Source organism: Amia ocellicauda, chromosome 4, assembly GCF_036373705.1.
Source record: "Amia ocellicauda isolate fAmiCal2 chromosome 4, fAmiCal2.hap1, whole genome shotgun sequence".
Lineage (NCBI taxonomy): Eukaryota > Metazoa > Chordata > Actinopteri > Amiiformes > Amiidae > Amia > Amia ocellicauda.
In genome coordinates this window covers 55,458,217-55,482,414 of record NC_089853.1, presented here as the reverse complement: position 1 = coordinate 55,482,414, position 24,198 = coordinate 55,458,217, and the positions used below count along the sequence as shown (strand labels likewise).

The 24,198-nt window shown below is 38.8% G+C and overlaps 1 protein-coding gene across 3 annotated transcripts; it reads right to left on the bottom strand.

Annotated features, from left to right (window-relative positions):
• Positions 1-21,139, bottom strand: helz2a (helicase with zinc finger 2a). Of its 3 annotated transcripts, none has more exons than XM_066702827.1 (20): positions 21,056-21,139; positions 18,392-19,430; positions 17,490-17,673; positions 16,694-16,801; positions 15,463-15,977; positions 14,501-15,121; positions 12,854-13,652; positions 12,383-12,461; positions 8,668-12,247; positions 8,384-8,466; positions 8,087-8,224; positions 6,056-6,220; positions 4,814-4,958; positions 4,548-4,664; positions 3,963-4,155; positions 2,964-3,098; positions 2,593-2,805; positions 2,187-2,343; positions 1,299-1,466; positions 1-888 (listed from the first exon to the last, which is right to left on the bottom strand). In XM_066702827.1, exons 2-20 carry the CDS (start codon positions 19,384-19,386, stop codon positions 770-772), a joined length of 8,514 nt encoding a protein of 2,837 aa, XP_066558924.1. In that variant the 5' UTR covers positions 19,387-19,430; positions 21,056-21,139; the 3' UTR covers positions 1-769. The 3 variants fall into 3 exon arrangements, with proteins under 3 accessions (XP_066558924.1, XP_066558922.1, XP_066558925.1); XM_066702825.1 differs by lacking the exon at positions 21,056-21,139 and adding an exon at positions 20,388-20,615; XM_066702828.1 differs by lacking the exons at positions 1-888; positions 21,056-21,139 and adding an exon at positions 20,388-20,617 and having other exon boundaries at positions 1,324-1,702.
• Positions 21,140-24,198: the final 3,059 nt, after the last annotated feature.

The window sequence follows — 24,198 nt, the reverse complement described above, 5'->3', positions numbered from 1 at the left end:
TTGTGATTTAAGTTGGTATATATTTTAGAAGCTTTTAAAAATCTTATCTTTTAAGAATCTTAATGCAGGTCTGAATATCATAGCAATAGAATGTGCTGGAGTACAAGTGCGGTAGGAAGAATAATGTTACATGAAAACAGAAAACATGAAACAATTTAAGACACTAACTAAAAATCCATTGCAATTTCCAGAAAAAGTGCAAAGGTAAAGTTTACCCGAGGATGTTCTTTGGTTTCCAGTATTGTTATGGTTTACATTGATCCAACTTAAGTAAAACAGTGCAAACGAGAGTTTGTAATACAGTCTTTCAGCTTATGCTTGAGAATGAGTTAAACATTGCAACACAAAACTGTGCTCAAGGTCAGTTTAAACATAATCTAGAATAGTACAGATAAAAAGTATATATTTCAAGGTCTGGGACACAGACACATATCAACACAGTGCATTTTCATTATGCTCCAGAAGCCAGATTTTAAATGACAATAAAAAGAATAATGCCTAACATGACAATCATGATTTACAACTTCAGAAGGGTGCAAGAAAGATACCACAGTGCATATAGACAAAGAGTCTGACTGGCCAGACAATATTCACAGAGTTACAAAACATGGAACATGGTTCCAGTAGATAGTCTAACATATGAAGCTGTCTTTCACAAATGCAGATGATTGAACTCTGAAGCATCCTGTTGTAAAACTCCTAAAGAAGCCTACTGGTCACCTCCCCTGACAAAGCACAGGCTCTTCTATCGAATAACTTCGTAGGCTGGTTAGTGCCCAATTGAAGATTGTACTTTGATGTCCTTTGCATTCACAACACAATTCTTCTCCTGATAATGGTCCAGCAACCTCTTCCAAAGTGCACAGCATCGCAATAAATCCCTGTTGCCTGCAGAATTGAATTGTGAAAAATGTAGACTGACACATTAAACACATCACGTTGAATGCAATGAGAATCATTGACTGAATATACCTAGTGGAGAACTACAAAATGTAATAATTTAGTTGTATTTCATAGTTAATTCCTTGAAAACATGATACGGTATACTGGCATTTTAGTTACCAGATTTTAAGATGTAAGGATATCAAGTCACTAAATAAAAAACAACAACATGAGAATGGTGATCAGTTTGGAGGGAAAAAAAATATTATCAATTCATAATTATATATGTCTATAAACTGAAACCTTTAAAGTCGGTTATCACATTCTTTGTTTTCTCTCAGCTGAAATTGCAGATAAGCTTAATAACACCCTCTTTATTCAGGGAATGACTTAAGCAAATTTTAGCCTTATCTTACCTATGATACACAGGCATTCCTGAGCTCGTGTGATTCCTACATTGACTTGGTTGGGGTCAATGACAAACCCCAGAGTCTTAGTCAGCCAAGCCTTGGTGGGCTCTGTCTCGATCTGCGAAGCAGGACAGGAGCGTACAGTGGAGAGTATGACATAGCGCCACTCACTTCCTGTGGATGGAGGACCAAAAACTCAGCTTAAGCAGGACAAAACATCCTTTCTTCTCCATTTGCAATGCTTTGTGTGATAAAGGCAGTAGCTTTCTTGGGCATTGTTAAACAAAGGAGGCTCACAAGTTGCCCTTCCAGCAAAAGCATCCAGGGGTCAAATTAAGGCAATGGCATTTGCTGACTATCATCAGGTGGCCCTAAAGAGAGTGTTCAGTTGTGTCACAGTAGTGAAATATCTGCATTAAAAACAAGGAGAACAGCTGAAGATTCAATCAGGATTCATGTACGGTATCACAAATTCACATGAAACCAAGCAGCAGTGCTAATCCTTTTTAATTGTAGGAAATGTCTTTGTCTTCATTATTACTGCACATCCCGTCCCCCAGCAATAGTCATGGTTTAAGTTAAAATTGCCAATATTTATCTATTTGCACTTGAGAATGAAACCACCAAACACAAGGAAGACGTGAGTTTAAAAATACATTTAAATAGTATGTCTGTTACACCTATTTAAATGAGAAGGACTGGATTCCGAGATAACTATCATGATTTCAATCAGGTCTTTCTGGGCATTGACTTATGCTGTTTGGGGAAAGTAAGAACAGGAACTGAATAAAAAAAAAACAAGACAATTAATTGATTGTCACGGGCACTGTGCATATACTGTATATAGATGGCGGCTGAACACAGAATTTTTTAATTTAAAAAGGATTACAATACCTTGACTCTTCACGATTGTGCTGACTGTGACATCTTGAATACCACTTTTTGTTAGGAGCTCATTTATTTTTGACACCTGAGCATTGTATGGTGTCAAAATAGCAATACTTTCAGCTTTTATTTGGGCATTTCTGATCAACTGCTTTGTGACACAAACCTGTAAGGAAAAGATGGTACTGGTTAGTAAATAAAAACAGGGACTTGCTGATATAGTGTACAATCTCTTACTACTACTACTACTTCTAATAATAATTATATTAAACAGATAAGTAAAATAATATTAGAGTCTTTCAAAATGTTTTACCAGAATTGTAATCTTTTTCAATTTAGGTAATTTCAGTGAAACTAACATCTGCTTACAGATGCTGTACAAATCTATTTTAAACCTTAAGAAAAAGATACGCACAGACACTTCAGCCTCCTCCAGATTTGCCTTCGAGTTTTCATTCCCTTTCTCTGTAGAAACTACAAGACTTATTTCCTTCCCTTCAACATGGCCAAAGAGGATGGGGGAATGTCTATTCTGACCTGCAAGCAGAACACTTGCTTTGCGTTTGGCACCTGTTTTCAGACGGTCATCATAAAACTCCTTGGAAGGGAATGCACATATTTCTTCATGCTGATTCATTAGGAGACATAAAACAGATGTAGGTGAGTGAGTTTAATTGCATGCCATTTGTGAAAATGAGAAAGGAAGAAAAATTATCCTCCAACAAGCAAGAAAAGGAGATCATGTGCAACATGAACACATATTTTATTTGAGCAAACTAACTATACCATTCTGTATTGTGTATCCAGCATCAGAGCATTTTTCATGTATCGCTCAAACAGGGATTTCCTCATTCCTAGCCTCTTGAGAAGCTCATTGTGTACAATGGGCCGGAGCTGCTTGTGGTCCCCTAGTAGCACAATCTGTAAAGACAGGATCATTGTCAGCAACATGCCTGAGCACACACAAATTATGTGCTAGGTGGTTTCCTGTAGTGACTCACATATCTTAGCAACACTGAGCTACAGAAGAACAGAAAACAATGATCATATGCAAATATCTGATTACTGCTGTCTGTGATCATTGGTGAATGAATCATGTTGTCTTAGAGGGAGCAGTGTTTCATTATACTTCAGTGTGTGCATATTTGACTTTATAATACTCCTGAGGTTTTGGAATTTGAATCAAGCCATGTGATTGACTGAGCAAGGTTCCATCTGTCTGTATGGGTGTGTTGGCACTTTATAACACACACAAAATCACTGTGCTGCTACAACGACTTTGATAAGATTTTCAGGACACATCTTGATTATAGTTACACTTACGAGTTACAGTTTAAAGTCCATTTAGTGGTATAAGGATATGGTTTGCCCCCAATATATTTTTTAAACAAGTCGTTGGACCAAGTTTATTAATTCAATAATGCCCTTCAGGATTGTAGTTGAGTAGCAATTGAATTAGATTCGAATTTTCTAAATCTTCATGAGGATAATGGGTATGTTTCTGAAGCCATAACTGCTTCATTGTTATAATTTGGATAGTGGATTTTCACACTTAAAATAAACTGTCCTAAGTGACCGTTAAAACACACAACGCATAACAGGGTCACCTAAAGAGCACAATGGGCAGTATCAAAGTAGCCACCCTGGCTGGTGTCAGACACATTGTCAAAGATATACTGTTGAAACAATGAAACAAATTAAAATGAGTGTGTTGTGTAAAAATGAAAGTCCTCTAGGCTTAGATATGTTTCTGTTGTATCGGTTCAAAAAACATAGGTGATGGACCTTTTCAGGCTTATGGGTAACAAGAGGAATGAGGGCCTCTGGTTCCGTGGCCATGGCACACTCGTCAATCAGAATCTGTTGCACATTCAGTTTCTGTGAGAAGTTCGGGTTGGAGGCCGCGGTGCAGGTACATAGGATGACATCATGGTTCACCAGTTCATCCTGACGAGCCATGTTCAGCATTTTCTTGTAGCTACAAAAGTGAAACAGTCGCCTGTACAGGGTATCTGCAAACTACCATGAGGGAAAGACAAAGCTAATTCCATTCATATTTATTCACTGAAAATTAGGAAATCTCCCTTTTTGCTGCTTGTGAAACCTAAAGAAATCACTAACTATTTGGGGTGGACACACCCACTAATGTAACATCAGTTAACGACAAAAGGTGAATTTAAAATGCCTTCTGCAAATGAAAGTGTACCATATGTAGATTAAATATGTGATGACAGAGGAATATTAATACAGCAAAGGTTTGGAAATTGTAAAAATGTAAAAAAACAAAACTAAAGGGTAATTCAGGACAGGAAGCACACACATCATCCTTAGGACAACAGACAGAAATAGGCAGCAGCCTTTAAAGTTTACTTGACAACTTCTTCATCTGTCAGCTCCTCTCCTCTTTTAATCCTTGTGTCAAAGCGCTTGATTTCATCTGAGAAGGGCTTGCCATCCATTCGTATTAGGTGATGCAGAGAAATGGACCTGAAAGAAAGGATGTCAGATGCTACCTTTAGCATGGCTTCTTGATTATGTCAGGTCATTTGCGAATATAATTTAAAAAAAAAATCAATACAGAATTCAGAAAACAGTTTACTAAACACTATTGCCAAATGAATATGCTTTGGGAATACCTGAGCTCATGCTTTGGTTTCTCTTCACGGAGAGATTTGCGAGAGAGTTTCAGGTTACTGCCTGGATATGGAAACTCCAGCATCTCCATTTGGTCACTGTAAACCCGAAGAGGCCTCAGCTCATTATTGAACCTCAGGAGGTACTCTGTAATTCAACATCAGCATTGGTTATTCTCAATCAAATGCAAACAATGGGCTCCTGAAAAAGGAACTGTATTTTTGTTCCAGTGATATGATTTGAATTCCTCGGATCCCAATTAGTTTTTTGATTTCTTAATTTCAAACTCCATTACAATTACTATGTAGACCTTTGTGTGTATTTGTGTAGCCAAGGTATGTCCTTGAGGCTACAATCTGAATTCTGCAGTTGCTGCAGAAATCCAACAAAGAGCCACTTCTATTACATATGGTTGGGAGAGAAGTTAAATTGCTGCAAAGCTAGTCTACAGCATCTCCTGTAACATTAACATTAAAAGTCACTGGGATATATAACATGTAATTCATGATTGTTTTAATTGATTTTTGTTTCCCACAAGCATAATAAGATGCATATGTGGATTTTTTTAATTAGGGTGGGGCAGTGCTATTTTATGTATATATTGTAGTTAATGAGGAGAAGCAGAGTTCAGAGATAGTCCAGAGCTAAAATAAAAAATATATATAATAATAAATGCCACCTGCAGCCGGGACTGTTTGGATCCCTCTCTCAGTAAATAGGTCTTCCCCTCCCGATCTCTGTATTTGAGAGCACTGCCCTTGTCTCCATTAAGTATGATTTTTAAGCAAATAAATAAATACATAGAAAGCAAAAAAACTGCACATAAACACATGGAGACAGCTTTCTTGAACTATATATCGGATGCAACTGTTGGTCTTTGTACGAGAAGAAACGGCTACATTGTGTGTTCCTCAAATTGCAAGGAATGAACCACAGCTAGTCATCTGTTTACATCATGAGCTTCATTTGGGACCCCCTCCCCCCTGTGTCAACGATCTCCATTCCTGGCCCACAATTTCAATCAATCTTTTCTGTTTATGACTTTGAAGTGTGAAACTCATTTATATAAATCAGGACATGCAAGCCACACATTCTGCACATATCCTGTCATATTTATGTCATTCATGGTGTGGTGCATAACAATAGTGGATACTATTTTCAATGAGGATGTAATTTCTTCTTGATTTTGCTAATTTGTAGAAATGATACAGAAAAAATATACAGAAGGCGAAGGGGAAATGTACCAGCGACAACATCCACAGACTTGTTGGAGGGTCCACAGTACAGAATGCAATCCTTCTTCATTGGCATCCCATCACATTCTTTGCTCTTCTTCGTGGATCTCATGTTTTTGTTCTGACTGAAGAACCAATAAACAATATGGACTCCAACCACGGTTTTCCCAGTTCCTTTTTTTTTTAAAGAAAAATAATTAACATTAATACAATCATAGCTAATTGAAAATCATGCATGTGCAAACATACTCCACTAACATCTCCTAATTAAACTATTGAGGAATTTGGATCAAATCTAGCACATGACCTCACATGACGTGTTCACATTACTTCAGTAAAGCTATTTAAATGAGCCCCTTACCCACAGCAAAGCCTTCTTTTAACTTGTAATCTCTGGTATTAATCACTTGGTGCATTCTACAACACTGCATTGATGTCATTATCAATCAACAACTAAAGAGAATATCTTTAGCCAGGGATAGAAGCAGGAACTAGTGAAGAAGACATGTTATGCCTCGTTTCCAGTGCCGAAGAGTCCATGCCCTGAGATTTTTGTAAAACCTGGCCATTGTCAGACATTCACCACCATTATGGCAGGTCCCAGAGCAATTTTGGGATAGTGTTCCAATTTCCTCTACGAGCGATAGAGCCTGATGTGAAAAGGACTTTTGTGGCTATTTTATTCTTTCTGCTTTCAGAAAGAATAAAATATTATAATACCCAGGTTTCTGTTAAGAACTATTAGGAAGAGCTAAACGTGTATAGATAACATTTTATTCAGACAAGCATGTTACTGTAAGAAAACTCCTCCATGTGTAACAATAAAGTACCACTATTTGCTCTTTATTATTTTATTATTAGTATTATAATCATCCTCAAGATAATTAGATGATTAGTGGTGCTATTAGATATGCCTTTTAAATGGCACAACTTGACTCCCTTAACTTATTACACTTATTACAGATTTGTAACTGAAAGTGACACTTTTTGTGGTATTATTTTGAATGTACTTATCAGATGCCCTTAATAAGGGCAAGTTACAGTTTAAACAAAATACACACATTTCATGAATAATTGTACAGTAACAGCAGCTACAATATAGCAGGTTATCATTTAACTGAAGCGTGCATGTTTCAGTCATGGTGTTTATACACCGATCAGCCATAACATTATGACCACCTGCCTAATATTGTGTAGGTCCCCCTTTTGCCGCCAAAACAGCCCTGACCCGTCGAGGCATGGACTCCACTAGACTAGGTGTGCTGTGGTATCTGGCACCAAGACGTTAGCAGCACATCCTTTAAGTCCTGTAAGTTGCGAGGTGGGGCCTCCATGGATCAGACTTGTTTGTCCAGCACATCCCACAGATGCTCGATTGGATTGAGATCTGGGGAATTTGGAGGCCAAGTCAACACCTTGAGCTCGTGATTCATCAGACCAGGCCACCTTCTTCCATTGCTCCGTGGTCCAGTTCTGATGCTCACGCGCCCATTGTAGGCGCTTTCGGCAGTGGACAGGGGTCAGCATGGACACCCTGACTGGTCTGTGGCTACACAGCCCCATACGCAACAAACTGTGATGCACTATGTGTTCTGACACCTTTCTATCAGAACCAGCATTATCTTTTTCAGCAATTTGAACTACAGCAGCTCGTCTGTGGGATTGGACCACACGGGCCAGCCTTTGCTCCCCATGTGCATCAATGAGCCTTGGCCGACCATGACCCTGTCGCCGGTTCACCGCTTTTCCTTCCTTGGACCACTTTTGATAGGTACTGACCACTGCAGACTGGGAACACCCCACAAGAGCTGCAGTTTTGGAGATGCTCTGACCCAGTTGTCTAGCCATCACAATTTGGCCCTTGTCAAAGTCGCTCAGATCCTTACCCTTGCCCATTTTTTCTGCTTCTAACACATCAATTTTGAGGACAAAACTTCTCTCCAGACTTGTTAGGATATTTTTAAAAGTGAAAAGTCGGGAAGCGCAATGGCATTGTGAGTGAATATTTACTTCATTAGAGACTAGCCTGGTATGTCTTACCTGGGGGTCCCTGGATCAGTGTGAATTGAGTTTCAAGTGATTTTCCTATTGCCTTGTTTTGGCTTTCGTTCAGTGGAGGCAGCCCCAGCATGACATGATTCTTAATTTCAAAATTCCTGTATCTGGGAAACACAGTATCTGAAGCAATAATAAAAAAATATATATATATTAATAATAATAATTGCAAACATCAGTTATGAGTTTCAGTTTGAAGAAGACTTAAAAGCCTTTTACAGCTTGTGAAATGTCTGTTAATGAAGCCAACCCATCAATAACAAATGCTATGCTTCAACTTACTTTGACGAATAGTCTTGCCCAGGGCAATGTTCTTGACAAGTTCATTGGCACGCCGCAACTGGGTGATGGCATCTTCTTTGCGACTGAAAATAAAGCACAAGTACATGTGGAAACAGAATAATAAAATGTGATATACTCCAAAACACCCTTGTTTATCTCATCTAAATGAGCAATTACAGCTTTAATCTATCAGCTTCACTCATTTCAGTTACAGTCTTATCTATTTCCTCTCACTAGTAACTTGTTTGGTTTTCCAAAAATAATGTAAAAACTGTAATACTCACGCATCCGGCAACAGCTTTGCGACCAACTCCACGGTGAATTTTGAGTCCATCTTGAATACACTATCTGGAATGGTCTTCATGGACACGTGATTGATATCAAAGTCTATTTGTATATAGGAAAGCTTCTTTGATTCTTCTTCATCTGTGATATTGGTTGTTATTCCATGAGCCACCCATGTGAAGAATGTGGGATCCACTTGACTTGAGAGTTTGCGCTGTCCCAAGGTGTCTTCCTCTATCCTGTGTTCCCTGGGATTTGGATTTTGTTGCCTCATTCGAATGCACAAGAAGCATTTGCTAAGATCACACTCGATGGACCACAGCTTCTTCTGATCTAGGGAGAGTTGAAAGGAACCTTGGTGAAATCCCTCTCTGTGTTTCCGGTTCCATTTTATTTCTGTGTCTTCAAAGATAATGCTGTCATTTTCAACCACAGCGTTAGAGGCTGACTCCATTTCACACAGTGGCCACCAAATTTTCTGATACTCCATGTAGTCTATATAATTCTGTTTTGATGCATGGACAGCATATTTGGAGAAACACATTATGGGGTCTTTTGTGTGGTCTAGGCAAACTTCAAACTTTGGATGGATGATCAGCAGCTGTACCGCAGGCACCAACATCCCACGGATTGTATCTGTACTCATCTGGACTTGTACCGTGCCCCCTGCCTTCAGACTCAGAGACAGCTCGACATAATGCTCCATTTCATATTCAGAACCATTTATTGTCATGGTCTCTGAATCTCTATTCAATTGTGCTGGTTTGTCACGATTACCATTAAAAACCTCTGAATTAATTTCCTCAAGCAATTTCAGGACCTTATTCCAGTCTTCTACTCTCAGAGCTGACACAATCTGTTGCCACACGGCTATCTGTAATGCAGTTACTTGACTGGGATAGTGTTGCTTTATCTCCTTGTGAATGTTTTCATTTGCCATGGAATACACCCTACGGCTCCATTTCAAAGTCACACACTGGCTTTGTTCATTGTACAATGGCTGGTCCACTAACTGCAGGTCCCTGAAGAATATGGGGTTTGTGCGAGGTAGATAATCTCGGTTTAAGGGAAACGATACCATGAAACATTTCCCCGTTGGAAAGACATCAACCACAAAGGCAAGCTTTTGCCTACTTTGACTGTTAAGCTGTGAAGCCAGGTTAAGCTTCTCTACAGTCCTGCTGTAAGCCCCCTGCTTCTCATGTTTTTGAGAAAATTCTGCACAAAACAGATCGAGTTCTTGGTTTGTGTACTGAATGGCTTTGTTTCTGAGTACTGTGTGGAGATGCCGTTGCACAACCACATCCATGTAGCGCCGAATGGGGGAAGAGGCCCAGGTATAGGAATTAAGCTGCATGTCATAGTGGCCTACTTTTGACTGAAGAGTTGAATTGGAGCGAATTATGTATGCTTTACTGAGGAGCTTCTGGAATTCCAACAACAATGGAAGAAGCTGTGGGTGGATGTCATCTGTTGCAATAAGATCTCTAATTTTGTGGAATTCCCGGTTTTGGGCTGCAGATTCCAGCTCCTTCCACAAAGATGTCAGGATACAAAAGATGTTCTCATTCCTATCAAAGGTGAAGTCCGGACAAACTTTGATTTCTGGCTCGGGCAATTCAGTTTGATCAATAACCTTTTGTTTGGGTTTTAATTCTGTGATTTTGTGGTCACATGCAGTATTCCCCTTGATATGGTAAGATAGATGAACAGACAAGGGTATCAGAGAACTGTATTTTCTTTTAAACTGACAAAGCTGGTCAGGATATGGAGGATTCTGACATCTCAGGGGTGTGACATTTTCTGTTACATTGTTAGTTATCAAATACTCTGCAACAGAGCTGTTAAACATAATCATCAACTCCTTGACCATCTCATGGGACCTTCTTTCTCCTGGGTACATGTCTTCATCAAGAGTCTCATAGCACCAATCTCCCAGCATTCTATTTTTTCTGTGCACCATGGAAAAGCGATAAGCTACAGCAAGGCAGTCTTCCAAGGTGTCAAACTTGTACTGATCCCCACAGTAATCCTGGATAATCTTCTCTGCTTCTTCATAAGACATTTTTCTGTCTGATTTTATCAAGGAAAGCACAAACCTGCTTTCAATAATCCTGTCTGTTTCCTTTTCGACCACTACCATTAAAGATATGGCCTGGCGTTCATTGTTGGGAAGCAGACTAAAATGACCGACACTTAGGGATCTGGGGAACATATGCACAGGCTCTGTTTCAGGGGGATAATACGTAGTCCCGCGTTGCATGGCATCCTTATCTATGGCACAGCCTTTAGGGACGAAGCTGGCAACATCTGAAATATGAACTCCGATTTCAAATTGTTTTCCTAAATCTCTCACACTGATTGCATCATCAAGGTCCCTGGAAGCCCATGGATCAATGGTAAAGGTTGTGTGTTCACAAAGATTAGTTCTGCTTTCTCTTTCCAACTTTATTTGCTTGTACCGAACAAGTTCCTCTTGGACAGACTGAGGACGATTCCTTTTCAGCTCATATTCTATGTCTAATACTTGCAATCCATCCTCTAATGATGTCACTTTAGGAATTATGTTTGTAACGACACCCAAAGGATAGATGAACTTCTTGCGCCAAACCAACACTTTGACAACAAAAAGGTAGTTCCTCTTAGTTTCCTCATTTATCCTCACCCGTTTCTCTATAACCCACCTGCCATGTTCATATTTTTGGACTGCTATGCAGTTTGGGCTCTTCTTTAAACATGGGGTGAATATTTTGCTGACACATCTGTTGATTGGAGTCATCACCTGCTTATCATAGTTTTCCATGGTGCAGACAAACACCCTGGATCTGTCGGCCATCTTAAGCACCCCTAGCACTTTTCCACAAGAGAGGCAGTTTTCATTGCTTAATATCTCCACTAATACCTGGTCTCCAGGAAAAGATCTGCCCACATTCTTTCTCCCTCGGATATTGATATGCAGTGTTGGTTGGTCTAGAGGTCTTGCATAGCCCGAATCGAATCTTTCCAGTATTAATTCACAATGTTTGTAGACTCTCGGGTTGTCTCTCAGTAATGCCTCTAAAGCAGGCTCGGTATAATCTGCAAGTGGTTCCTCTTCATGCTCTTCAAATGGTCTGTCTTCAGTGAAGCAATCGTTTGGAAAAACATCCAGGAGCCCTTCGTTAGTGACAGTCACCCTAATGTCTTTGCTCTCATCCAGAAGCTCCTGCAATATGGGGTCACTGATGTCAGTCATCTCTGATGTGACTGATTCTGTGTCGCTGTCGTTTTCCTCTCTTCCTCTGGTGAACCTAGCAATTTCCCTCACCTCTTGATCAACGTGATCCATGTCCAGGGACTGAGGATGGGCACTGCCCTTCTCGATGCACTGCTGTATGTAACTCTTCCAGATCTTGGAACACTTTCCAAAGTAGCACAGGGCTGTGGCATCTCCCACCACAATGACCTGAGACTGTGCTCTGGTCATTGCAGTGTTCAGCACTCGGGCCTCACTGAAGAACTCCAAAGTGGATGTGTTTGAGGAGAGCAGACTGTCTCGGGTCTGAACAGCCGTCATCACGACCACCCTGAACTGTTTCCCTGTCAAGAAACACAGTATGTAGAAGCTGTAACATGATTGTACTTGAGAGAACAATACCGTTTTATTACTCTCCATAATGCCAAGTTCATATTAAGTTAAGAAAAGCTTATTGACACCCATTTTGCTGAGCTTACCTTGTATGTTTGACACATTCTCCACGGTAACTTTTCCCAAATGTTTGTTTCTCAGCGCCTGCCTTATAGAATCGACCTGCTTTAAAATGAAAAAATAAAACCAGGAAAATGCATCAACAAAATCAAATCTATAAGCTATTGCAAGTATACAGAGGACATAAAAGTCCAATGAAAGTGCAGAATTGCTAAATCAGCTGAGGTAAACATTACATCCTAGCCTGCTTCAGAGAGTCTTAAGTGATGTGGAAAGAATTACCAATATCCATCATAAATAAACCATTTTGTGAACCATCACAATTCTTCATGGTAATAAACAATTGTTAGGTTGTACAATATAGAAGATGTCTACAAAGTGGTCTGTTTCTATCTCTCTGTTTTACCATACTTTAAAGAAATATGTATTTTTTTAATAAACACATTACGGCAAACCCATTATAAAATGTATACAGATCAATGGAAACCCAATTTTACCTTTTTTCCTTCTGATAAAACACAAACTTCCCTTTGGGACCGATCTCCCCATTGGTCTTTTTTACAGGGCCAGTTCCTGAGTATGTTTTGCACTATTTGTACCACTTCAACAATCTCCTCTTCATTGGACCAAGACATGGTTGTGGTATCTAACTTGCAAGTCCCTCGGACATGATGGAACTTCAGGGGATGGAACTGAGGGTGAGGAGGGATATTTCCCATTGCTTTGATGGCATCACTCTTTCCGACATAGAAATATGTAGATACAAAATCCACTATCTCTTTAGTGGAGCGATAGTTCTCATTGAAGATGATTCTGCTTTTGGAAGCTATCTCATGTTTCTCTCCCTGGTAGAAATGGAAGAGGCGGTTCAGCAGAGTGTAGTCTGAGTGCTGTCCGTTCTCCACCGAGAAGAGCTTCGGCCCCATCTGCATGTGATCTCCAGCCAGCACCACTCGGGTTCCTTTCCCAGCCAGACCGAGTGGCATCAGAGCAGCGCACTCCAGCATCTGAGAGGCCTCATCAATCAGGATATGAGTGAAGTAGCCAGGCGAGAGCAAGCCATGGAAACGCCTGGCCATGGTGGTGGTTGTGATGACTATCCGACTTAAATCCAGTGTCATTTTGTCTGGGAATTTGAATGACTGACCGTCTTCTGAAAGATTGCAGTAGTTGAGAGTGATGCGATCAGTGGCAGTGACCCCTGCTCCTTTTCTATTGGATTTAATTCTCAGTGGAACAGTATGCATTGTATTCACCCTGGTGTGGAAGTAGTCTTTTACGTAAATATCTGCAGAGCTGCAAGAAACAGAACAGAAAAATATGTTTTTTTTTATCTTCAAAATACAGAATGATATATCATATTTCTTTTCCACAGTTAGAAGTGTGACAACCGTTACATAGCACATCACAGACTAAAAATGTTTGTACTTTTCCATCTGTCACTCAACCCCATCTAATCTATATTAATGATCTGGACTCAGGGATAGTTAGCAAACTTCTCAAATTTGCAGATGATACTAAAATAGGCTCAGCAGATACAATCTCGGCAGCTCAGGTTATTCAAAGGGACTTAGATAATATTCAGTTGTGGGCCGACACCTGGCAGATGAAATTCAATGTGGACAAGTACAAGGTATTACATGCAGGTAACAAAAATGTCCACTATAATTACACTATGGGAGGAATAGAACTAGATTAAGTATCACATGAGAAAGACCTATGAGTCTATGTGGACTCCTCACTTTCTCCATCCAAACAATGGAGAAGCAAAAGGCTTCAAGGCATTCAAGACATAAAACAGGAGACACTTCTTCACACAGAGAGTAGTCACAATCTGGAATAAACTCCCCAGCGATGTGGTTGAAGCTGAAAATTTGGGAACATCTAAAAATAGACTGGATAGGATCCTTGGATCACTTAGTTATTAATGGACACCAAACGATGGGTCGAATGTCCTCCTCTCGTTTTGTAAACTTTCTTATGTTCTTATCTCCAATTAGTCTTCTCTCCCTTTACCCCTTCCTTTTAACATAGATTAAAAATTGTATTTAGGCATTTTGTTTCTTATATCATTAATGCCCCTGCAGCGGTAAAATGCCTTTCAGAGAACTGAACATTTTGTTTTACTCAGTGTATCTTTGTACCTGTTCGTATGAGTGCAGATCAAGACTCTGGTGTCAGGCTGACGGACAAGTTCGATCGCAGCTGCTGCCAGTGTGAAAGTCTTCCCTGTCCCGAATGGTCCATAAATCAGCAGGGGTGGCACTGGTCCTCGTCCATCTGCCTCGCCAATAATGAAAGCCATGGCTGCCTTCTGTTTGGCATTGAGCTTAAGGAATTCTCCATTGTGCGCAGGTACAGAGCAGGTGGTCAGATCTGGCAGCACTATACTGACCGATGGGAGGAGGTCAACAGCTTGGTGCCACTCGCAGAATTGTAGGCGGTTCAACTGAAACTGGACCTCCATCTGATGTTCTGAGTTCTTCTGGAGACCAAGGTCAGAGCAGCATCTTCCTGAAAGCTCCAGATAGAATTCACCTTCACCACACAGTTGCCAAAGCATGATTGCTTCATACACTTTCTTGTCACTCTGTGGAAACGGAGCTAAAAGAGCAGAGTGGACTGCATTCCTCAACACGTAACCCTCGTTGGTGTCAGGTGTCAGTGCATACTGACATACTGGGACTTTTGCACAGAATTCCCCATCTTTGCCATGCTTTTTCTCCACTTCATCAAAGATGGTCATTGTAGCTTGCAGGCTCATCCTACAATCAGTAAAAATAGCACAATTGTGAATTTAATACACCATACTTATTTTATAATAAATCACAATGACATCATCTCTACCACTGAGGAATCTCAAACTAATACAATTGATAGAAAACATTTCCAATACATTACTGCAAATTAAACGGTTAGACAAAATACTATGAGCCAAATGTATAGTATTACATTTAAAAGAAACGTACATGCATGCATACATGCTAGACTAATAATATTTCACCTTGTGGCTCACATATCTTAAAAACATATCACATAAACGTAAAAACACGATCTGCAAAACAGGAAATGTCTGAAAGGAAGCAAGCAGATTAGCAAATGTCACCTTTTTAACACCTCCTCTTGTGCCAGCTCTTCTCTGTAGAGGAAGCTGTGCATTCTCTCCTTGTAGTTGTCTTGAGTTATAGGTACACTGCCCTCTGCTTCAGGTCTGAACTGCAGGTTCAGCTGAGGGGGCTTGTACTCCTTCAGCAGGTCTTCCTCGGCCTCTGTTTTCTCCAGGCAGGGGATGATCGTTCTGTTGCCACGGTGCCAGCGCTCCAGTCTCTGGAACTGGGGCCTACTCTCTGGTGCGCCCTTAGGCTGAGTGAAGCTCTGCTTACCCACTCTCACCTGGATCTTCTTCAGCAGCACGGGCCTTGTGTCGAAGTCAAACACCACCCACTGCTCGTAGAAGCCTGAGGTGACCGATTTGAAGGAGACGGGAATGTCGAAGGTCAACTCTGCTTTATAGTACTGGGCTCCTATACCATAAGTGCATGGACTGTCAGGGTTGTTTTCCCCCAAAGTAAAAACAGCTCCAGGATCCTGTTTCAGCAGGGCAATGTGTAACAGTGGAGTCTGTGAACACAAAAATCCATGGCTAGAATCCAATAGAATTTGTGACACTGAGACTGATGCAAAGCCTGCTTTCTTGGGACTCTACTCACATTTCTTCTTGCTCCATTTCACATGTATTAATATGAGGTTGAACAGAATCTCCTCCTGTTACTTATAGGAGCATCTTTCTTAAGCACTATTTATAAAAAAATCGACAAACAAACAAACAAATACATATTTTCTAATGTGGCAAACGATTGGATTTCATTTTTTCTAAGTCTTACATAGAGTATGTATGTGTAAAACTGACATAGCACCAACACAGGTGATAATGTCAATCTTTGATAGTTGAAGAAGACGATATTCATTCGATTCTTGATGTTAGCGTGTCCTCTATAGGTAAAAAATATTGTATAATGAACATTCGGCTTTACATTTCTGCTTTCTGTTTACCAATATTTTGCTGAATATGTGCATTCCATGCTTTAACTATACTATTTACGAATATTTTTTTTGATTATGTGAAATGTTTTCAAAGGACGAGGAGGCACCAAAAATTAGATCAGCTTGGCAAGTGGTTCTTTTGACATTGTAGACTAGATCAACAATGACTAATGTCTGACTGCAAATTCTGAGACAGGGAAACGTGTTCCAAAAGTCCAACAATTATAACAGTAGAAACCAGAGCATAACTAATCAAGTTCAGTAAAGGTCAGAAAAAATCAGGAGACTCTTACCTCCGATTCTATATGGAAAACCCACTTCAGTTCCATACAGTCTTCTTTGCAGTGAATGTTTAAATCCGTATCAGAGCTGACTCTGATGCCTGGTATATTCTCTGACATCTGAAAGGGAGATTAAAAAAACAAATCAAATGGCACTATACTGATCACTGCTACAGGAAATGTATCTATTGCCACCCGCAGTTATCAGTGATCAAGCAGATTTTGGTTCAAGTCAATAGGTCAACAAAAGAGGGATGCAACCATCTGCAATTATGGTTAATGGAAATGTTGAATCGTGTCATTTCAAAACATAGCCTTATATATTTTAATTTAGGCTTGTTGATCAAATTATCTCTTACATTGTGTATTCGTCTGATACCTCACTTCTAGAATCAGACAGTTTAACCATAAACATTTGAGATTTTAATAGTCTCAAAATTCCTGTATTATTTCCATGACCCTGAACCTATTACCTTGCCTGCTGTCACAACATATAATACTCTGCCTTGACATTAGCTTTGTAATGCAATATATGTGTTCCCAAGCATAAAAAGCATACACATACCATAATATAAAAAAGAATATATTAAATGTTCCTCCATGCTAAGTTTACATCAGAATTACAAGTAATAAGAATGAGGCTGCATACCGACACATAACTCTTTCACGGCACTAATGTAGATGGTGGCTTTTTACAGTAAAAGAAACTGCAATGGGGTACAAGTTTGTAATTTGCAATCTGTGGGTAGGTCAAAGTTTTGATTTGTTCTAAGCCTTGGTCTTTCTGAATATAGCCTGAGGCCCTTACAATGTGAACTTCATTGCTGCTGTTCTTGTACTCCATCAGTAATTGGTCCTGGTAGGACAGTAAGCCTTCCTGCTGGGCCAACCTCTTCATCTTCTGGGCAGACTTGTTCCTCAAGATCCACTCTTGAAGCTCCTCCTTAGAATGAGCAGCAACACAATTTTGACCATACTCACAGGTACTGGGCCTGTGGAGAAAGGGTTGATCAAAATGACTGATTATAAACTGGTGGCATGTTATACATTATTTTTCTCTGCTTTTGTTAACCCCAAATTAAACCTACTCTTTAGTTAAATCATTTAATTACCTGTGGTGGGGGGCGGGGGGGAAACACAATGTATGTAATATACATTTTTGTATTTCTATATGTGTTCAGTTGTCTCCTATGAAAATTGTTTTATATATATATATATATATATATATATATATATTTTTTTTTTCATAATGGTTACAAAAAGATGCAAAGTATTGGGGTCCTCGTGTAGAACTGGACAAGTGTCATGTAAGAATTACTTTAAAAACATTAATCAAATATGAACCAAAGGGTCTTTCCCCATGAACTTACACAATAAAATGCTAAACCAGTGGTGGAAGAGTTGCATCTCTGCATGCAACTATTCATCTTAGTATCCCAATTACTTAAACCAGATCATAACCAGGTGATGCCCTACCTACCTGCAAGACTGTGGCTTTCAAGGATCAACATTGACCACCATTACTCTAAAACTTCCAGACATTTTCCTACATACAGCAAAGTTATACAACAAGTAACAAATCAAATAAATAAGAAATCAAATGTATAAATTATAACTTTTTTGACCTAGGAACAAGACCACAGATACTTTTAAGGCAATGGGGGTCAGAAAAGGGCCACATCAACATATGAGCAGTGAGTGAATAACTACCTGTAGCAAAGCACAAAACCATCTGTCTGGTTCGCAGGCGGGGGGCGGCATTTCCACTGCGTCATCTGGTCCTCTCTGATCTTCCTGGTGTGGTCCAGGGAGGCACAGTGGTTCCTGAAGCTCTGCTGTGTGGAATACGTCACCTTACAGAACTTGCAGTAGAAATGATCAGCGTGTGGTTCTGAGGCTGAGGCTCGAGCTTCTATTCTCGGGGGCCCTCTGAGCAAATCTGAGCGATTCAAGCCCTCCTGGAGCTCTGCTTTCCACACAACCAGTTCGGCATCGCTGTGAGCAAACCTGCATCGCCAGCGCCCGTGCCGACATGGTTGACCACTGAGGACATACATGCAGCACTGCAGTGTGGTTAATGAAGGCATGGGTCTGATATCATGGAATGCAACTATCCCTGACCCTATGTATTTATGCAAAACCAGGATTGGTTTCCACACATGCCTGGATCTGGAATTACAAAATGGACCCAGACCCTTCATAACAATTTGCTGGGGACTACCAAAGAAGCAGCCTTCGCAAAGCTCCATGAATTGGCCATTACAATAGGCTTGCAGTTTTGCAGCCACCCCACACTGCTGAAAGAGAGATCTCGCCTCAGTGGGCTGAGGTTTTTCCTTCACTAGGTGTACCAAGGTGTTGTAGTCAAGTCCATATTTCTTTTGGAAGTTCCATACGCTGGCTTCTTCTTCACTTGTAGCAAATGTGCATTTTTTCATGTGCTTTGTGCATCCTTGGCCTGGCTTGATAAAACAGCACACCTCATATTTTAATGGGACAGGAGATTTTGGCTTCTGATGTACCCTCTTCCACTTGCTTTGGCCTTTCTGTCTAGCTAGTAACAGTTCGCTCTTACACTGGTGCTTCTCCCGCTTTAAGGAGAACGTTATATAGTCTATGTATTGGATGCACTGGTAACATGCTAAATGCAAGTCATGTGTAACTAGATTGTTCAAAACATGATTGTTTGGTTGAGTTCCCACCATTTTCACTGATTTCTTTTTTGAAATTTACATGATAATATTTGATCCTGAAAGAAAAAGAAAAGTCAAGGTAGGCATATACAGTGCTTATGTTTAAAAACCTCCATTGTAAATTAATTAATGTTGAGGTATAACAATGTGTAAATAAAATAGGGATCTGATACACCTATTAGTCAGTTATTTGTAGTAATTTATAAAGCAGTAACTTTAATTTAATATGGCATTTAGCAACTTATTTACAATCACTTAAACCCCGTCTATATTTTCATTTCAGAGCACATCTTCAAAGAGCAAAGGAAATACAGTGGCTGAGGTGTGGAAATGGAAAATATTATCAATAAGGATAATGATACTGATAACGTCAAAGTGAAATGACTTTATAGTATGTGTAAATAAAGCATTGTTTGTGTTTGTATACTTCCTCTTGGAAACAAGGTGATTATGTGTACCCATACTGTAGATTATATTTATTTGTAGAATATATGAAACAATTTCTGCATCTGTAGTTTCACATGTAATATGTTAGCCTTCTATTATACATCTGTAAAGTAATAGAAGCATTATCATTAGGCCTAATAATACATAAATCAATTATTATTATTATTATTATTTATAATAATAATAATATGATTATATGTCCCTTTTAACTTGATACAAACAAAACAATATACATACCTATGCACGATTATGACAACATAGCCTAATTACATTTATCCTAACTTAAGTAATCGTAATAGTTAAATCTTTGAGAAAACAGTTAAGGTTAAGCGATGCTAACCTACTTTTGCAACAATTACATTAAAATGTGAAATATTTCAGAAAGTGGTAAAAAGGTGGAAAGTGGAAGTGGTACCTTCCCAGTTGTACATGTACAGGTTGAATTTATTAATAGTTATATGAGCTACTTTGATCAGAATGATCAAAACTCAAAATGACTTGTTACCTAGCTGTCCGATAAAACGTTATCCTAGTATAAAGTGCATTGCTTAATATTAACTACTTACGTCTTGGTCCTTTCAGGTAGTTTCAGTTAAAAAACAAAACGAAAAACAAAAACATAATTTAAGTCTCTTCTGAGATAATATACAAACATGAAGAAAAAAGTAAAAATGATTATTTATCCTGACAATGATTGCTCTGACAGGAACACATCGTATCCGACTACGTTCAGCTGGAAATCAACTGACGGCAGTCAACGCGAATAGCGGCTCTGCCGGCGCGGCTGCGGGCGGCAGGATTATAGCACAGTCGGCAGTCGGGTGCCCCCCTCACAGAGGCCGGTCGACTTTTAGTTTCGTTTCATGAAAAAACGAAACATCTTTCGTTACAAAATAGGTACTGAATAAAAACCGCCCAGTAAACGCGCCGTTGATAAGCAGACATTTTTGCAGATTCATGCCTAGTTTTTCTTATTTTAGACTGTTGTATAAGACGACGCAATATACTTATTTAGATTGAAACATTTATAGTGTCAAACGTATATCTATATATCGGTGGGTTGAATGGAGCAGCCTATTGTAATAATTGTCATTTATTTTGAATTACTACTTAGAAAAACGACATATAGTAGCATGCATACGTGTAGATGACGCAGCCAGTCCACAGGCCGTTTGATCCCAGAGGACGGGCGATGAATACATCCCAGCAGTTGCAGAGTGTAAAAGACACTCACCTACATTGTTGTGAAAAGCAGTATATTGAAGTATGCCTTAGCCCCGGATTTGTACAGTACAATCTCCTGAACAAAGAAAATATGGCGACGTCCATTTGGTTCTGTTTCTGTTCATGGATCGTGATTGCTTGGCTGCTTCCTGTAGTTTTTATTCTAAATTGTGTATTTCCTTTGTGTCCACCTTTTCAGCACTTTAATCAAAGAAAGGTTTAAACAAACTGGGCAGAGCTAATCTTAGACATGAAGGTACATCGTTTTTTTTAGGTATTTTGTTATTTAGTGTGTGTGTATTTTAGATAGCTTGCCCTGAGAAAATATACTTCCACTCCAATCAGTACTGGCACTAAATTGATGCAATGTTAAAAATCTGTTTTCATATTCTAGATATAATAATCATCACCATACTATCTTTAGCATAGAAACATCTGGAGCACTTAGTTTTGTTATTGTGGAACAGAAAGCAGAGGTAGATGTTAGTGGTATCCTGGAATGCAGGTCAAGATTAGTGTATCATACTTGACTCATATTCTGGTTACCTCCCATTGGCCAGATCTATTATTTAACACTCAAGGTGTGATTAATGCTTTATCCATTTTTAATTACCATAAATAATCCAACTACTTGACTACGTCACTACCTGACAGAACTGGTGATGTGAGAAACAATCCAGGGTGTATTTTCCAAGACAATATAATTATATTTTAACCAGCAAAACCAGTTCATTTTAATTTCAAGCTATAATAGATTGTCCAACCTTTCACTTAAGAGTTTGTTTCTGTATTTTAAAGAATAAATACTTAAATATGCCCTATACTTTGATGAAAACACCTTGATTTATCTGCAAAAATGACAAGCATTAACATGGGTTTAAGAACTGTACAAATATTTAATATCAAATCTCATGTTGCAGTCTTACATAATTCAAAAAGCTTTACTTCTTGAAAACTAGTACCAAGTACAAAACAAAATCTAGCTCACTACTGTAAATTACAAACCTAAAGTCTGACATCTGTCTTAAGGCATTCCCTGTTATTATTTTTGTATAATAAATGCAAATAACAATGATTTCAGTGTACAGTAAAATACATTTACATGGTTTGTAAACATTATTTGTTTTGTACAACAGAAAACTTTCACTATTTACAAGGCCATGAAGTCAATGTACTTATACACACAACTAAAAACAAAGAAAAACAAGCCACGAAATGATCAAGCTTTTGAAATAAAACACCCTTCGCTGTGGATCGGGTGAAAGGGAAGCAGACATCAGCCAGTGTGTAATGGGTTATACACCCCTATATGAAAACTGCTTTTCTGCTTTGCTGCCCTCTATGCTCAGTCACCAGTATTTACTGCTCAATTAAATGCTTTTTTAAAATTTCTAATTGAATGGATGTGTCTACTGTTGAAAGGTTTAACGTTAGGATTAGGGACCCACAAATTACTGCTCAAAGTCATGTTCGAACCTTCATGCACTGAATTAGATATGAAGAGGTGATCATATTATTGTCCAATAGAAAATGTTAATGAACCAGGAGATAAATTGTTTACCTGTGATGAAACGAGAGACAAAGTGCTATATGTATGAAGTGACTGTACTATTAAAGCAAGGTTAGTATCACACAGCCTAACCTATAATTTTCCAATGAAAGAGTAGCCTATATTATTCTTTTGATTAATCATATATCAATGTGCAGAAATTGAGGCACTATTTTTCAGCATAGCTTTCACTGAAGTAGGTTTGGTTGATGAACCATTATTAAATAAAAAATCAACCAACATTGGATTTAGACAAAACAAATAAACAAATGCTGCACTCACATTTTACTTGATTCAAGGTCTTGAGAAAGTAAATTACCCCATATAATAGACATACATATTGTTTCAACATATCAACAATGTAGTTTAATGTCTATAACCTCACAGGTGTGCAAATATTAAATATGCCACAGAGATTATTTAACATTTTGAAACTGGTCAATTTCACATATTTGTTTCACCAGTTCCTATAACTTATGTTTTATAACAATTAGAAAACAGAGAGAATTGTTATTTTTAAAATGATTATGTTTCTGCCCTATTGTCTGCCCAAACAAAAGTGGATGGGAGGGGGAAATAAATATAAATATTGACTGAAGTATCACCTGGGGCAGACATAAGAACCTTAACCTGAAGCTGCTAACAAGTTTTAAAACTGATGGTTTGTGACACAACTGATTTGATCCTGGCCAGCTATGCAACTGCTTAATACATTATTCCAGTGTTTCTCACACACTGAGAGATTGGTTTTCAAAAGTAACCCTTCAAGGTTCAAACTGTAGACTGTAAAAGTCAGTGGTTTTGTAGTTTTACCTTAAGATACCTCATCACTTTTACCCCCTTCTGAAAGAATTCTGTACACAGAATATGCAAACGACTTACCCAAATTTAAATAAAATCTATTGTCAAATCAAAGCATTATATACAGATTGTACAGCAAAATGTGTAACTTAAGAATTTGAGTATATACAGCCAATTAAATGCTATTAAATGATGAGTAAACAAGACTTTCAAACTAAAATGTGTTCTAAACAGTCATGAGTACTGAGGTTTGACTTCTGATCAATTTGTGAATTTAAGAAAATGAAATGCTGAGACAATGACGGATGTTTCTACATTTGAAAAAAGAACCCCCCTAAAAAAATGTAATACTGACTGGAGCAGGAGCACAGAAGGGAAGTATGAGTGAAGAAATATGAGTGAAGAAAGAGGACTTTGGGTATCCTTACGATTAAGTGCACAATATGATTGCTAAAGATCAGATTTCCTGTTACTTCATGTTGTTTGTTGGAAGGAATATGACTATGGAAGCTTCCTGAACAGCTGTCACAAGAAAATATGACGAAACAAACTGCCACCTTTTATTACACTTAAGTGGGAAGACGATTCTAAATATAATAATCATTTTTAAAAAGTGCTTAAGAAAAATGAATGATTGAAACACTTTGTTGTCACGACTGCTTGACTGAAATCCACTGCTTGCACCAAATCCATCTATGCTGTGGGATATCTGGCAATCATCAAATTCAGTCGGTTAAGGCTGTTGTAAAAAGATGACAGTAAAAATAAACAATGTCTATACCTGTGGGTGTCCTTGTGACTTC